This window comes from Tupaia chinensis, unplaced genomic scaffold (genome assembly GCF_000334495.1).
Source record: "Tupaia chinensis unplaced genomic scaffold, TupChi_1.0 Scaffold139935_1, whole genome shotgun sequence".
In the NCBI taxonomy this organism is placed as follows: Eukaryota; Metazoa; Chordata; class Mammalia; order Scandentia; family Tupaiidae; genus Tupaia; species Tupaia belangeri.
This window is the reverse complement of record NW_006199814.1, coordinates 904,346-920,890: the sequence shown is the minus strand read 5'-3', so window position 1 is coordinate 920,890 and position 16,545 is coordinate 904,346. Positions and strand designations below refer to the sequence as shown.

Genomic DNA, 16,545 nt, shown 5'->3' with positions numbered 1-16,545 from the left:
CCATTACGCTAACTGCTGGTCCCAGTCCCAGGACACTCTTAAGAATATAAGAGTTAGTGGTGATTGCATTGGCAGTTAGCTCTTATTGTGAAAGTATTTGGTATTGGCTTTGAAAGAGTGCCATGAGTTTATAATTCTTTACCTTTATTAAAAAATATTGCCTTTCAATTAAAAAATTTTGATGATTGATTGATTTTTGCTGTAGCATGCACATGCTCACTGCAGAGTGGGAAAGTGAGAAAGTACCCCATGGAGCTGTGACTGCACCACGGTCCCTTCTCCATTCTCCTCTAGGGATATTGCCCATGCATGCACACATGCACGCTGTGTTTTTCAAGCCACCAGGTCTGGGACTCAAACCATACAAATGGTCATGTAGGATCCAGCTGTTTTAACCACCATGCCACTGGCTGGCCCCTATCTTTTTAAAATTTAAGTCAACCCTTAAAAGTCTGAGACCTTTTACTTCAGGATGCTAAACTAAGTGTCAGTAACACTTTGGAGGAACAGTATAGAAACAAGACAACAAAGTAAGTCTTTTAATTCCTTGAGTCCCTTAAATCATCACTTCATTTGGTTTTTAAAATCATATTTAGCAATCCTGGTGGAAGGAGAGTGTTTACATGTTCCATCCAAAATTTAAGTTGTTTTTTAAGGTGGAATTTCACTTACCTTATTTCTCTCTTCTGCAACTTGGAAGGTAGGATTATATCTCCTACTTTGGGTTTGTAAATTTATTTGGGACTATAAAATTAAACGTTATGTTAAACCTGAATTTGGTGACAAAAACAAACCTTAATCCACCATTAATCCCTATGATTAAAGTATACACAAGGTCTTTATATTACAGCCTGCATGTCCATGAGTTATATCCGCACGACTCATGCATACCCAGGTTTGTATTTTTATTCTGCAGTGAATATATATGTTAATGAAGTCTCTAATCACATCTATATTTCCCTTTTCAAAAAAGCGTATCACAATGCGTTTTGCAGATGTTATAAATGTCTGTTTTGTGAACTAAATGGGAATAAATAAAATTACATAACTCTATAAAACAATTTAAGACATTTTCTTTCTTTTTTCTCTAAATTAAATTTTTTCAACCTGTTGTCGAAATCTATCCAAAAAACGTAATCATATCTTTAAAATAATTTGTAGGTACTTGGCCAATTTTCAGCACACATCTTGTTCTCATTGTTTAAAACTTGAAATTCTAGGACTTTGTTCTTAACATCTTTTAATAGCTGCATTTTATATGTAAACTTAATCTATAACAGGTGTGTCATATTTTTCTCTAACATGGTAATTTTATTGAAGATTAAACACATGCATGTTCTCACCAGTCTAGAAACATATCCAAAAAGGCATATAATTAAATAAAAGATTAAGATAAGAAGTTGTTAATGTACTTTTTAAGAGCCGTTTTAGTGACTGTTGGTATAACCATTTAGGTTGTCAGTGGTTTCTCTAACACTGGGGTCATTTTTCATTTTTTTGCATACTCTATTGTCATATCTGGAATGTGTTATATTGCCATCTAAAATAGACTGCTTTGGGGACCTGGAGATGATTATGATGTCACTGGTGTTAGGGAAAAAATAATATAAAACAGAAAATCAAGATGAGGCTTCTCCAGATTTAATGTCAAGAATGAAAAAAAAATAGTTCATCAGGATGCAACCTGAGATTCACCTCTTTGCATCTTTACCAAAAGCATGCACACTTGAAGAATGTGGAATTCTTGCTTGTAAACCCAATGCAATGTGGGCATGTTCTTTTTCCCAGCACTTTGTAGCAGATGATTTTATTTATTGTCCAATATTCGGCATCCTCACCCAGAAGCATGGATTAGCTAATCAGTCACATGATTTGACCCTTAGAAGTTGATGTACTTTTACATAACTCTGTAGTTATTCTTTTAACAAAGTTGTCAGTGCTCCGGGCAATAAGGAAAAGACAGAGGAGCAGTCTGGTTGCTCTGAAGTTTTCTTTTAAGGGAAAGGCATATGGGCCTCTAATTTTTTTGTTTTTTTCCTGCTCAACCACAAGTTCTTATTTTTTAAAATGTTGGTGTTTTATATCTCCCTCTTCAGGACGAGACACCAATGTCTTGGTCTACATCAAGAGAAGGCTAGCGATGTGTGCCAGAAGACTTGGGCGGACCAGGGAAGCAGTGAAAATGATGAGAGATGTGAGTTGGAACTTGCATTTGGGATCCTAGGCAATACACCCATTTAAGGGACATAAGAGCCCCCCGAATGGCAGTATCAGTGATGGTGTGATGGTCATGGACTCTGGACCCAGACCATCTGGGGTTCAGCTCTAGCTTCCACCTTTTACATCTTGGGACTAGTGACTTAACAATTCTGTGCCCTCATTTTCTCACCTGTAAAATGGGAGACCTCACAGTTACTTCTTAGGATTGTTGTGAGAATTAAATGAGATAATGCATGCAAAACATTTAAGAGAGTGACTGACATATAAAAGAATCCTGATAGATGCTCTCTTTATTAAACCTTTGGGGCTGTAACCAGAAGCCAGTAATGAGTTCAGCCATTTTAGCTAACTGATTTTTTTCTGTGTAGCTAAGAAAATCTGAATAAGTTATGGGTCAAAGTGCTACCTTTAAATGGTAATATTATAGCTAATCCTATTGTAGTTATTCCAATCAAGGATATTTTATTAGTAGTAGTCAACGTGAGAATTAGGAAGAGGAGGTCAGCAGTGGCATGTAGGTAGTTGGTGGGGTGGTTAAAGTAGCAGGATACCATGGCTGGCTGGGCAGTACGAGTCTTGGACCTGGCAGTCTGAAAGCCATGCCAAGCATGTGTAAGTGCATGCCCAAAATCCCAAGAGGAGAATGGAGGAAAAGGAATTATGGCATGACCATATCCCATGAGGGGTGCTTTCTCACTTTTCCTCTCTTTCTCTTTGTAAAAAAAGAAAAAAAGAGAGAGAGAAATAGGTCAGAGTTTTAAAATAGAACCAAGGGAGGTTATTCGTATGTAACTTTGAAATAAAACAGTAGTTTTAAGGGAAACCAGTTGAAGAACTTCTCTTTTTAGAAAGAATTACTTAATTTCATCATCACCGTTATTATTATTTCATTTGACCAGAGAGAGAGAGAGAAAGGGAAAATGAGAAAACAAGCTGCTAAGTCTAGATTCGGACTGCAGTCAGCCATGTGGGAGTCCAGCATCTTCACCACCACACCACCTGCCTGCCCCAAAGAACTTCTACATACACTATTTTTTGTTGATTATAAGAAATGCTTTTCAGAAGAAACGGACACTAGCATGAATTGTATCTGAGTCATTTTGCCTTTTAAGAAACAATCACAAGAAACCTTTGTGATCATTTCATTCTGCTGTGTTCCTGAGGCCGAAGACACAGGTGACTGCCTGTTATAAAAACGATGCCAGTTCTCAGTTCACGGATATGAGCAGACAGGACTGTGCCAACCTACTGAGCTTCTTCTCAGTTTGTCTCTGGAAGGGCTGTCGGTCAGACATGTGGATTCCTAGTATTGTTTGGTGGAGGGACACTGCACTTTAGGCCTACGCTGGTTATTCCTGCAAGATACAGCGTAATGGAAGAAGACCCATGTGAGCCCCGGGGTTCAGTTCTGGCTTCTCCATTGAGCATGAGTGACCCTCCAAGCTGAGGAGAGGAAGAGGAGAAGGAACGTTATAAGGTCATTCTGTCCGACTGAAGGCAAAAGATACTCTAGGTAGCCACTGCAAAAGACATCTCCCATATTCAATGACGTGGGTTGAAAGAAGAATTTGAAGAATGTTTGTTATATAGCATAGGTGCTCTTTTTTTAAAAAAGTTACCTTGCATGAAATTTATTTTTAAGATTTTTTAGACATTCAATCACTATATACCATTATAGTTTGCGATATGAATTTTCCCAGCATGAGTACACTGCATATTAGTCCAGTTAAAGATATCATCATATAGACACCCACAGATGGCATAATGGCTATGTCGCTGGACCCCTACTTAGTAGACTACAGTTTGAGTACTGGACCCGGCAGCTTAAATTCATGCCAGGCTCATGTGCGTGCATGCCTAGAATCCTGAGAGGAGAATGGAGGAGAAAGGATTGTGGCATGGCCATTCTCCCTTTGGGGTAATTTCTTACACTCTGTCTCTCTGTGTTTCTCTGTCTCTCTGGTGAATGAATGTGCCCGATTGCAAAAATCTCTCTCTAAAAAAAAAGGATATTGGGACCAACAGTTAGCATAATGGCTATGTTGCTGGATTCCCACGTAGTCGACTGCGGTTCAAGTCCTGGACCTGTTGGCATGAACTCAGGCGTGTGTGTGCGTGCCCAAGATCCTGAGAGGAGAATGGAGGAAAGGGGATTGCGGCATGGCCATCCCCGCTGGGGGGTGATTTCTTGCTTTCTGTCTCTCTGCCTGTCTCTGTCTTTCTGGCGAGCGTACGCGCCCTATAGCAAAAACCTCTCCAAAAAAAGAAAAAAAAAAGGATATTACATGTTATCATGAACATCTATTTTTATATCTCTTAATTTTTTTGAGAGGTTTTTGTTATAGGGCGCATATGCTCACCAGAAAGACAGAGACAGGCAGAGAGACAGAAAGCAAGAAATCACCCCCCAGCGGGGATGGCCATGCCGCAATCCCCTTTCCTCCATTCTCCTCTCGGGATCTTGGGCATGCATATACATGCGCCTGGTGTGAGTTTAAGCCACCAGGTCCAGGACTTGAACCGCGGTCGACTACATGGGATTCCAGCAACATAGCCATTACGCCAACTGCTGGTCCCTGTCCCTTAAATGTTTTGCTTCTTTCTTTTTCCCCTTGATTCTCTTCCTTGCCCTCTCCCCCATTTCCTACCCTCCTCCCACACTGTCTCTAGTATCTGCAGTTGTTCTTCATGCTTTTATATATTCCAATCTTTTGGGACCAGCAGGTCAGAGTGGTTAAGGCGCTCGACACTCCCACATGGCCGACCATGGTTCAAGTCCCAGTCCTGGTGGCTTGCTTTCTCACTTCTCTCTCTCTCTGTGTCTCTCTGGTCGAATTAAAATAAATAAATGGATAAATAAAATTAAATAATTTTAAAAATTCCAATCTTTCAGTTTCAGCCACAGAGTGCAGATATTTGGTATAAAGTGAGGACATATAATGCCTCTCCTTCAACCTCTGGCTTGCTTCACTTAGTAGTAAATCTTCCATGTTCATCCACTTCCAATCAAATGCCAGGGTCTTGTTTTTATGGCTGAGTAATATTCCATAGCGTGTATGTGCCACATGTGCTCGTTTTAAGAAGAGGGCATTTCTGCAGAGACATGAACTTGCCTTCAAAACTTTTTAATTTGTAGAAATCCTATCCCTTGATATAGCAGAGAAACGCTGCCTGTCACTTCGGCTCTGGAAGAGCTGGAGATTCTATGAAGGAGGGAGTATTTCTCTGTCTGAGCTTTGCTCAGCCACATTCAGCCTTTATCACGGTGTCATAGTTACTCTCCTTGACCTTATACTAGCCTAAGACAAGCATGTATGGAGAAGATTTTAATGATTTTTAAATTGTATATTTAAGCAACTTCATAGGAAAAACAGATTCTGATGATTCTAATTCCAGCTTTTCATACCAACCTCCTTCTGGCTACCATCATTTTCAGTATATACCTTAAAAATTCACATAATTTAAATGAATACATTTTTGTGCTGCTTTTTTTTCTGGTTTAACATAATTTTAAATTTACAATTCTATCTATTGATTTCATCCAAATATGAAATCTTAAGGGAAAGGCTGGGAAGCCGCAGAAAAGACATTGAACAGGGAATCAAAAAGCCTGGGTGCGGATCTCAGCTTTGCTCTTTGTTAGCGTCATGACCCAAGGCATCTGTTTGCCTTCACGTGCTTTTCATTTTTTCTTCTGTAAAATGGGGATGGTGACACAAGACCATCTGAAAATACCTGGCATAGAGTAGACATGATTATCATCCCCCCCGCCCCCCCGTTTTTCTTTTATATAAGTATTCTGTAATTTGTTTTACCATTCTCCTGATGGATTTGGGGATATTTCTGATGCTTTTTTCTTTAATGAATTCATCCCTCAGCCAAGTAATCTTTCTTGCTATCCCTGTACATGTGTATATGCATGTGTTTATATATGTTTGTAACTGATAATGTTATATTATCACAGATTTCTTATATTTTTTTTTCTTTTTCTTTTCTTTCTTTTTTTTTTTTTAGTATTTTTTTTCTTTCTATAGGGCACATGTACTAGCCAGAGAGAGACAGAAAGATACTGAGAGAGAGAGAGACAGAGACAGAGAGACAGAGAGAGACAGAGAGAGAGAGAGAGGGAAAGTGAGAAATCACCCCTCAGGGGGGATGGCCAATCCACAACTTCTTCTCCCTCTTCTCCTGTCAGGATTTTGGGCAGGCACACGTTTGGTGTGATTTTCAAGTTGCTGGGTTTGGGACTCAACCACACAGATGACCATGTGGAATCCAGAACCTTAACTTCCACACCCCCTGCTGGCCGTCTTGTATTATTGTTCTTTAAAAATCTGTTACATTCTTAGAATACTAACACATGATGCTTTTTCTCTGAGTGTATGTAGCATCCAGTAGATGTGGCCCTTATTGTAACAGTCCTGCAAGAGATACTGTCCCATGTGATTTAAAGAAAAATATTCAAAGATCTATTTCCTTTGTAAATTCCTTTTACCAATCTTTGCTCCCCAAACATAGGAGGGGAGATTGAGGACTTTTCTCTCTGATAAAGCCACAACTGGCCCCAGCTGCTGTAGACAGTTGTTGGTCAGGCCCCCCTTATTTGACTCCTGTCAGGCAATGGGTCGTGCATTCCCAGGGACTTCACCAAAAGGTTCACTTCTTCAACAACACACACATAGGGACCAGCAGTTGCGTAATGGCTATGTCACTGGACTCCCATGTAGTTGACTGTGGTTCGAGTCCTGGACCTGGCAGCTTAAACTCACACCGGGCATGTGTGCGTGTGTGCCCAAGATCCCGAGAGGCGAATGGAGGAGACGGGATTGCGGTGTGGCCATCCCCCCTGGGAGGTGATTTCTTGCTTTCTGTCTCTCTCTGTCTTTCTGGCAAGCACATGCACCCTATAGCAAAAAAATAAAAATAAAAAAAAAACTCTCAAAAAAAAAAAAAAAACAACACACACATAAACCATCTTGCTGGAAAACTTCCTCCAATAAAACAGTGCAGTGAATTTCAGGCAGCCTGCTGATAAAGCATTTAGGTAGGAGGATCTAATTTTTTTTTTTTTTTGGAGAGATTTTCACTGTAGGGCGCGTGCGCTCGCCAGACAGACAGAGAGAGACATAGAGACAGAAAGCGAGAAATCACCCCCCAGGGGGGATGGTCACGCCGCAATCCCTTCTCCTCCATTATCCTCTCGGGATCTTGGGCACGCACACACACGCGCCTGGCGTGAGTTTTTTAAGCCACCGGGTCTGGGACACGAACCGCGGTCGACTACATGGGAGTCCAGTGACATAGCCATTACGCTAACTGCTGGTTCCCCTAATTTTTCATTAAGACACAGCCATCCTCCCCATATGCATGGTTTAAACTTCGCTGGCACAGATTTTAAAGTGGACGTAGTCATATCAGAGTTAGAATACCTTCCCTGTCATTTTAAATAACCAGCGAGTCATTTTTAGAAGTTTCTCAGGAAATGCCATAAGTGTGGGAAAACTGTTAATTGGTGAGATATCCTGAGAGAGAAGGAAAGGGAATTCTAGGAAGACCAGCTATAGGCATTTTTCATGTTCTCATGGCTCAAGATTATATTATAGATCAAATAAAATATTTATGTGGTCAGTTGACCTATTGATGAGGGAAATGTCAAGATTCGTGGCTTCTCTTTTTTTACAATAATACATTAATTATTTTGAATTCCCAGTGATTAAAAAAAACCTTTTTAATTAGCTCCATTTTGCAATCAAGAATATGGAGCACATCAACATCCTTCATCATAAGGGAGATGCAGATTAAAACCATAATGAAATACCACCTAACCCCTGTCAGAATGGCGAAGATTAAAATTACAAAAAGTGGGACCTGCAATTGGCATAATGGCTATGTCATTGGATTCCCATGTAGTTGACTGCAGTTCAAGTCCTGGATCCAGTGGCTTAAATTCATGCCAGGTGCGTGTGCATGCATGCCCAAGATCCCGAGAGGAGAATGGAGGAGAAGGGATTGTGATGTGGCCATCCCCCCTGGGGGGGGTGTGATTTCTTGCTTTCTGTTTCTCTGTCTGGTTCTGTCTTTTTGGCGATCACACATGCCCTATAGCAAAAACCTCTCAAAAAAAAAAAAAAAGTACAAAAAGTGGTAAGAGTTGGCAGGGTTGTGGTGAAAGGGAAACTCTCCTACACTGTTGGTGGGAATGTAAATTGGTCCAGCCACTGTGGGAAAACAATACGGAGGGTCTTCAAAGATGTCCAATCAGAACTACCATAAGATCCAGCAATCCCACTTCTGGGTATCTACCCAAAGAACAGGAGAATCCTCAGTCAGAAAAGTGCTTGCACATCAACATTTATTGCAGTATTATTCATGATGCTAAGACATGGAACCAACACAAATGTCCACAGATAGATGAGTGGATTGAAAAAGTGTGGTACATGTACTCTATGGAATACTATTCAGCCAAAAAAAAACGAGACCCTGGCATTTGATATAAAGGGGTTGAATATGGAAGATCTATTGCTGAGTGAAGCAGGCCAGGCTATGAAAGAGAGACATTGTATGTATCCACTTAGTATATACTGACCATCTGCACTATATGGTAGAGATTGAAATACTGGATGGCATAAAAGCAGTGAAAATAGTTATGGACACTGCAGATGGTGTGGAATGGGGGTGGGGCAAAGGGAAGGGTATAGAGAAGGAGAGCAAGAGGACAAGTAGAGAGGCAGGACATTTATGGGACACAGAAATGGTTGATTACCTGTTGATGATGACATGTATAGTATTCTCAACTGGACTGGTCTGAGAAGTATTTCATGTTAGGTAAATTCTCTTTATAAGCCAAATGAGGTATAGTGATTGAATGTTAAAAACATAACGAGGATAAGAAAATAATAATTATCTGAAAAAAATATAGAAAGCTATTTGATGATGATGTGCATAGTAATGTCTTTGTCTTGACTGATATGCATGGTTATCATGCTGGAGAAAGAAATGTTATACACTGTAAAGATATATGTGATTATATGTAATATAAAAATATAATAATAAGACTTAAAAAAAGAATATGGAGCATTTTGCTGCTGAAGAAATATGTTGGCAGTGAGCAGAACTAGGAAAGCATGTTGGCTTTTGAACTTTATCAAGGAGTGTTATTTATTCAGAATGAAAAGGATGACATGTTCCAATTTCTTATTATTTCTGATTATTCTTTGTGTTTGTTCTTTTGGATAATTTTGTGTCTTTTAACATTTAATATCAGTACAATTTTTTTTCTTTTTATTATACTATTTAGAAGAATTAAGCTCAAGTGTATCCTCAATCTTTTTCTGGTCTTATTTGAGTAGATTTGGAATGGAATTCCTGAGTCTGATTGCTGTGCTCTGGCCCCTTGGCCATCCGTATAAGAACTGGTGTGGATAAATTGGTATGGGAGAGATCTTCTGCTCCAAATGAAAGAACTCAAAAGCTCTTGTTGCCCTAAATCATTTAGTGTGGAGCAGAGCTCCCAGCCTCAGCACTACTGCCAATTTGGCTCAGACAACTCTGTTGTGGGTGGCTGTCCTATACCATGGGAGGATATTTAGCAGCGTCCCTGGCCTCTACTTACCAGACACCAATAGCACCCCATCTCCTGTGGCTTCCCAGATATGACAATCAAAAAAATGTCCCCAGAAATTGCTAAATGTTCCCTGGAAATGGAAGTGAAATCATCCCCCACTGGGAAACACTGCTCTAGGGAACCCCGAGGTGAGTACATCTGCTTCAGGGGAGACATTGGGTTTCCGTCCACTCTGCTCATTATTTCTCACCTTCTTGAGTGTGGTCACAAGCCCCTAATGTCTCCCCTGGACTTGACCAGCCTAGTTTTGGGGGTGTTTGGTCCAGACAGGCTTCCTTAAAGAGTTTTTCCGGGGTAGGAAGAGTAGATGAACGTGGAGGTTTGGGTGGGGTCTTGGCAGAAGGGCTGAGGAAGAGGGGAGAGTATGAGGCCTGGTGTGGGGCAGGGGTCCCTCTTGCTCTTGGTGCGTGTTTCCACATCGTGTGGGCCTTGTTTCTCTCACATTTGCAGCTGCTCTCAAAGTCGACTGTAGGCTCTCATTCTGTTACCTGTCTTCTTCTTATGGTTTTCTGAGCTATTCTTCATGCTCGTTTCATTTTGTCATGGCAAAAATACCTCTCTCCGTATCTTGGCCTCCTATTTGACATAGATCATCAGGCCATTCTTGGAACATTTTATTAGGAAAGCCATGACATGTTTTCCTATGCAAGAATGCATCATGAATTTCCAGTGACCCAATATTTACTTGAGTTTACGTAAACAGGCTTTCTTAGTCCTCCTAGAATCTCTCCGTCTCCGTGCTGGGTTCTCCTCATCGTCCTGACTTCCAAAATTTAAAGTGTCCCCTGGCTAGTTTTGAGCAACTACGTTTAGTCTCAGAGTTTTAAATACCATCTATTAATAAATACTGACAAGCGTATCTGCAGTACTTACTGTGTTCTAGGTGCTTTGCGAATAGACCCTCACGTAGTTCTGACAACCCTCGCGTTAGGTGCTCATTCAAGGCCACATCATGACTGAATGTGCTCAAGAGTGCAGTCTACCGATCGCTTGCATCAGAAGTCACCCAGTGGCTAGGTTAGTGCCCATCCCATAGGAGTGGTATAAGGATTAAAAGGAATAATTCATGCAAAATACTTAGCATAGGGCTTCATGATAACAAGTACGAAGGGTTGCTATTCTTACTATCCAAGATACATTGTCAGAGGAAAAGGTGAAAACATCAGGTACAGTTTGACTCTACCTTTCAGTTAAAAAATGGTTGCTAACAGAGACCCATGTTTCTCAAGTGTTTTGGCACCCAAACCCCTTTAAAATGATTGAGGACACCCAAAGTTTTGGCCATGTGGGTTTATCTATTGCTAGTTACCATTTTAGAGGATTAAAAGAAATTTTAAAAAGAAAACATTTATTTACTTTAAAGCAACTATTACAAATATATTACATGTTAATACTAAACATTTTATGGAAAGTAATTACATTGCTCAATCAACAGTTAGTGAGAGTGACACCTGCTTCTAAAACCCTTCCGTGCTTGTCTGAATAGCAAACAGCTAAGGCGCGTACCTGCTTCTGCATTTAGTCTGTTGTGCTGTCACCCAACATGTGACCTCTGGGAGCACCATGTGTAAACTCCCGAGAAAGTGAGAGTGAAAAAGGAAAAAAAGTATATTATTATCATGTAAATAGTTTTGATCTGAAGACTCCTAGAAGTCCTCTGATCATATGTGGAGAGTTACTTATGTAAGCATAAGAGAAAACTTTATAGAGGAAATTGTTAGCAATTGCTATAGCTTTTGTTCTGCCCCCCCTTTTTTATTTATATTATCATCATAATCTTCTTTATATTACATTGGATTACATATAACTTTACATTGACTTCCATTGCTTTTTCAAAAGGGAATGCCATGCATGTCAGTCAATACAGAGACATCAATCTCCCCGCTTTATCATTCAATGTCTTTTCCATGCATTTCCCAATAATTATTATTATAATTTTTTAAAACAGTCAATCACTATTTCTCATTTTGCTTGTTAAAAGACTTCACCCATCATGAAATACTTCCCAGACCAGTCCAGTTGAGAATACTATACACGTCATCATCAACAGATAATAAACCATATCTGTTTCTCACTAACATCCTCTCTATTGTTCACTTGCTATCTTTCTCTATCCTCCTCTCTCTCTTTTTTTTAATAGTTTATTTTTTATTATAATTTTTTTCCCATCACAACACACAAATGAATTTTCCATCCAAAATACACTGTGCATTGGCTCAATCAAGCACGTCAACATATATGTTCTCAGCAAATAATTTCCCAATTCTTGTGTCCTGCATACCTTGCCTTTTGTTTTACCATCCTAGATTCCCCATCCCCCTCCCTCTGTTATGACCCATCCTCCTCCCACATTGTCCCTGTCATCCCCGATTGCCCTCCGTGCCTCACCCCTCCCCAAATGATCTGTCAGTGATCTTAATTAGTCTAAGTCTCTCCAATAGTTATCACAGCTGACACATGCCTCTACATGAACTCAAGTCTGACTTTAGGCCTAAACCCCATTGGGTAAAAAGAGCATACTATAAAGTAGAACCCAACTGGGCCCATACCGCTCACTGCAGCCATCAAATTTCTCTTCCTCTTTTTTTTTTCCCTATGTTTGTCCCTCTGCCCTTTCCCACTCTCCCATTACACTATCTCTGCTATATACAGTTGTCTTCCAGAAGAGTTATTGAAAAAGTGATACATACAAGTAAAGGGAGAGAGGCCATGAGTTCCAATTATCAGCTCATAAAGTTTTTGACAATAGGGAGCATAGATTCTATTCAGGGTTGGATTAAGGGAGGGTCTCCTGCAGATCCACAAGTGTAGGTGAGTCTCCAGGGAATGCAGTTTCAGGAAAGCAGTTCTGGTACGCAGGGATGATTATCAGCTGATGCGGCACAGCAGTCATCTTGTAGTTACCAGGAATGGTGTTGTGGGCATCTGCAGTGTGAGTTGTCCTTGGGTATCTGGCTTCCTTAAGAATGGCAGAGTAGTTCTTGTTTTCCCCTGAGATAATGCAGGGCTGGTAACTGTCATCTTCTCAAGTTGCAAGTTCTTCAACCTTGTTTTCGGCCTCCGGGCCATCCAGCGCCGGAGAGGCCAGGGAGGCCGGCCCTGGAGGGGGGCCAGGCTGTTCCCGGCGCGTGGCAGCGCAGGGGCGTAAGCCCTTGGCCTCGGGGGCCCCCGGAGGGGCCCCCCCCTTTTTTAGAGAGATTTTTCTATAGGGCGCATGTGCTCACCAGAGAGACAGAAAGCAAGAAATCACCTCTTGGGGGATGGTCACACTGCAATCCCTTCTCCTCCAGTCTTCTCTTGGCATTTTGGGCACACACACACACACAAACCTGATGTGACTTTGAAGCTGCTGGGTCTGGGACTCAAACCACGGTCGACTACGTGGGAATCCAGTGATGAAACCATTATGCCAACTGCTGGTCCCTTCGTTCTGCTTTTTTGATATTTATGTAATGTTGAATTATTACAATAAGCCTGTTCTACTTTTCTTTTAGCTTCCAGAGGGTGCATGCACTAACTAAAGGCAGGCAGACAGACAGGAGGAGTGGTCATGCCACAGTCCCTTCTCCATTTCTCCATCCTGTCGAGATTTGGGGACATGCATTCGTGCCTGGCGTATTTTTAAGCTTTCAGGGCTGGGATTTGAACTGCAGTCAGCCATACAGGATCCAGTTCCCATAATCACTAGGCCATTGGACCAGCCCCTTATTTTTTCATGGTACAAATAAAATTTTAAAATTAAGACTGAAATCATCTTCAAATGAACAAAATAGTGAGTGTAAGAAGGTGGGAAGTAGGGTAGACACGGGAAAATGTGGATGTAGTGAAGAAAAACTCCAGCCATCTAAAATTTGAGTGTAGCTAGTGTAGAACCAGACCTGCGACTAGTTTATTACCAGGTGCATTAGTTCCCTAGAACTGTCATTTCACAATACTGCAAATGGGATTTAAACAACAGAAATCTATTTGCCCACGTTCTGCAGGTCAGAAGTCCAAGATCAAGGTGTAGCAGGGCTGTCGTCCTCCCGAAAGCACTAGGAGAGAAACTTTTCTTTCTTTTTTTTTTAATAATTATTTATTTTTTATTTTATTTATTCATTTATTTTAATTTGACCAGAGAGAGAGACAGAAAGAAAGAGAGAGAGGAAGAGAGAGAAAGTGAGAATGCAAGTCACCAGGTCTGGGAATCAAACCATGATCAGCCATGTGGGAATGTCCAGTGCCTTAACCACCGTGCCACCTGCTGGTCCCCAAGCGAGAACCTTTTCTTGTCCCTTCTAGATTCACATGGTTACTGACAGTGCTTAGCAATCCTTTGCTTGTAGACACATTATTCTGATCTCTGCCTCTGTCTTCACATGGCATTCTCCCCGTATATCTATGTCTCAGTGTCCCAATTTCCTCTTTCTCATAAAGATCCCAGTTATATTGTGTTTATGACCTCATCTTGATTATTTCTGCAAAACCCCTATTGTCAATAAGGTCACATTCACAGGCACTGTGTGTTAGAATTTCAGCGTTATCTTCCTGGGGAACACAATTCAACCTACAACACCAGGTCTATATATAAAAACAAAATATAGATACTTTGTGTATACGCTCACTCTTTCAAAAACTTCACTGTTCTATCAGGCCACTTACGTCTGGTTTTATCGAAAGCATATGTCATGTGCTTGTAATTGTGTAAAACCCATTTTTAACCTAGCCTGTGAAGATTATAACTAATCATACCTTTGTTCTTACTCTTGGTTCTTCATAAAAATAAACATGGGCTAGCCCTAAAGCACGGTGATTGAGCACTGTTCAGAGGCAGCCGAATCCCACAGGGCTGATCAGAGTTGGAGTCCTGGTCCTGGCAGCAATATGCAGGGTGTGCTCATTGCCGTAGGATCCTGACGGGTCAGAGAACTGGAGGAATTGTTGCAGCATGATAGGCCCTGTTAGGGGGCCTCTCTTTCTCTCTCTCTTTCTTGGACACTAATGAATAAAGGAAAAGAAAAACCATGGCCCAGCCTGGTGATACAGTCAGTAGTAAAAGGCATCACAGTGCTGGAAGTCACATGGCCAGCCATGACTTCAAATCCTTCAGTCGGCTTGGAAACAGACTGGTCACATGTGCACATGCCCAAGATTCTGCTGAGCTGGAGAGTCAGAGAAAGGGGATCGCAGCAGGATGAGACCCTATTCAGGGTAATCTCTCGTTCTCTGTCTCTCTCTCACATGCACTTGTGCTTTCTATCATGAATAAAATAAAACAAATTGAAAATCAGAGGGTGTTTGTCTACAAACGAGCTTGGGCTTGCTTGTCTCCTCCTGCATTTTCATCTTCTCTGTATTCCCAGCTGAGAACTAGAGGGTTTTCAGTTTTTGTTATCAGTAACTTTTATATAGTGAGTTATTACTCTGCGGCACAGTCTCCCAAGACATACTGCTTCATTTAATCCACACGTACCATAGGTGTTTTATTAAGTTACAGTGATCATGTATGCTTGTTGTATCATGTCCAAGAATAACGACGTTGACAGTATCCCCTCCACTTCTGCAGTGCCATCTCATTGGGGTAGACAGCACTCACAGTTGGGGTGTCTCTTTCCTGCTGTTCTTGGCTTATGCAGATACACCCTTGATTCCTGCAAGAATTTGGAGCAGAATTGATTTGTATGTTACCAAGGTCCCAACCTTCATGGATTGGCTGAATTTGTGAGCCTCTTCTGTGACCCCTCACCCTCAAGAAAACATACAGATTTTGAAACAGCACCGTTTCCCTTGGCCTCTTTTCTCACTTATTTTAAACTTAGTCTCCATTTTTATCTAAAATCACTTATTTGTGTGATCCCTTGAAGAAAGTTTAGGGCTATATGAGCAAGAGAGAAACTGGTTTTTGGAGCCAAGTTAAAAAAAAAAAAAACCAAAAAACAAAAAGTAAAAAGGGGCCCAGCCAGTGGCATGGTGGCTAAAGCAGCTGGATTCCAGATGGTCAACTGTGAGGTTCGAGTCCCAGACACAGTGGCTTCAGGAATACGCTGCATATGTGTTTGCTCCAAATCCAAAGAGGCGAATGGAGAAGGGATTAGCAGTATGGTCATCCCCCCAAGGGGTGGATTTTCATTCTCTCTCTCTCTCTTTCTCTCTCTCTCTCTCTGTTTCTCTCACAAGTGCATGTGACCTATAGCAAAATAAACAAAAATGCAAAATGGGTAGCTGAAGCTCATTAGATTTGAGCTTTTCGAATACTAATTCCATGTTTCCCCATGTGTCTCTTCCAGCACACAATATCATGTAGAATGAGGCTGTCAATAAAATATTTGAATCACCAAATCAAAGCTTTGACTTACAAATTCCCGATTAATGCTTTGCACCTGTGACCTTTGAGTCCCAGCTTCCCGTTGGTTATGACACCTCTTTATTATTGGTTTAATTATGATTTTCTACCTTCCTTAGAAGTAATATTTATTTTTTAATTAATGTAAATTAAAATGGGTTCTACTTAGAAAATGATTTAGATATTCATTTTATACCTCTTTTAGGTTGTTACAGGTATCCTAGAGTGTGAGCAATTGACCTTTGGGGATTAGTTTACTAGTACAGGGATGCCCTTCAAATGATTTATGAAGGGGACCGTTTCTGATGCATACTGTCGAAGATATACGCTTCTGGCACTAATCAAAGCCATCGAAGCATTAAGGACCATTGATTTGCAA

At 40.9% G+C, this 16,545-nt stretch overlaps 1 protein-coding gene across 8 annotated transcripts in view; it reads left to right on the top strand.

Annotated features, from left to right (window-relative positions):
* Positions 1–16,545, top strand: part of ST7 (suppression of tumorigenicity 7) — a 240,519-nt gene that overhangs the window by 144,783 nt on the left and 79,191 nt on the right. For all 8 annotated transcript variants that reach the window (XM_006162373.3, XM_006162372.3, XM_014593213.2 and 5 more), the window contains one exon: positions 2,097–2,194. In XM_006162373.3, the coding sequence (XP_006162435.1) occupies positions 2,097–2,194 (98 nt within the window). The remainder of the gene's footprint in view (positions 1–2,096; positions 2,195–16,545) is intronic.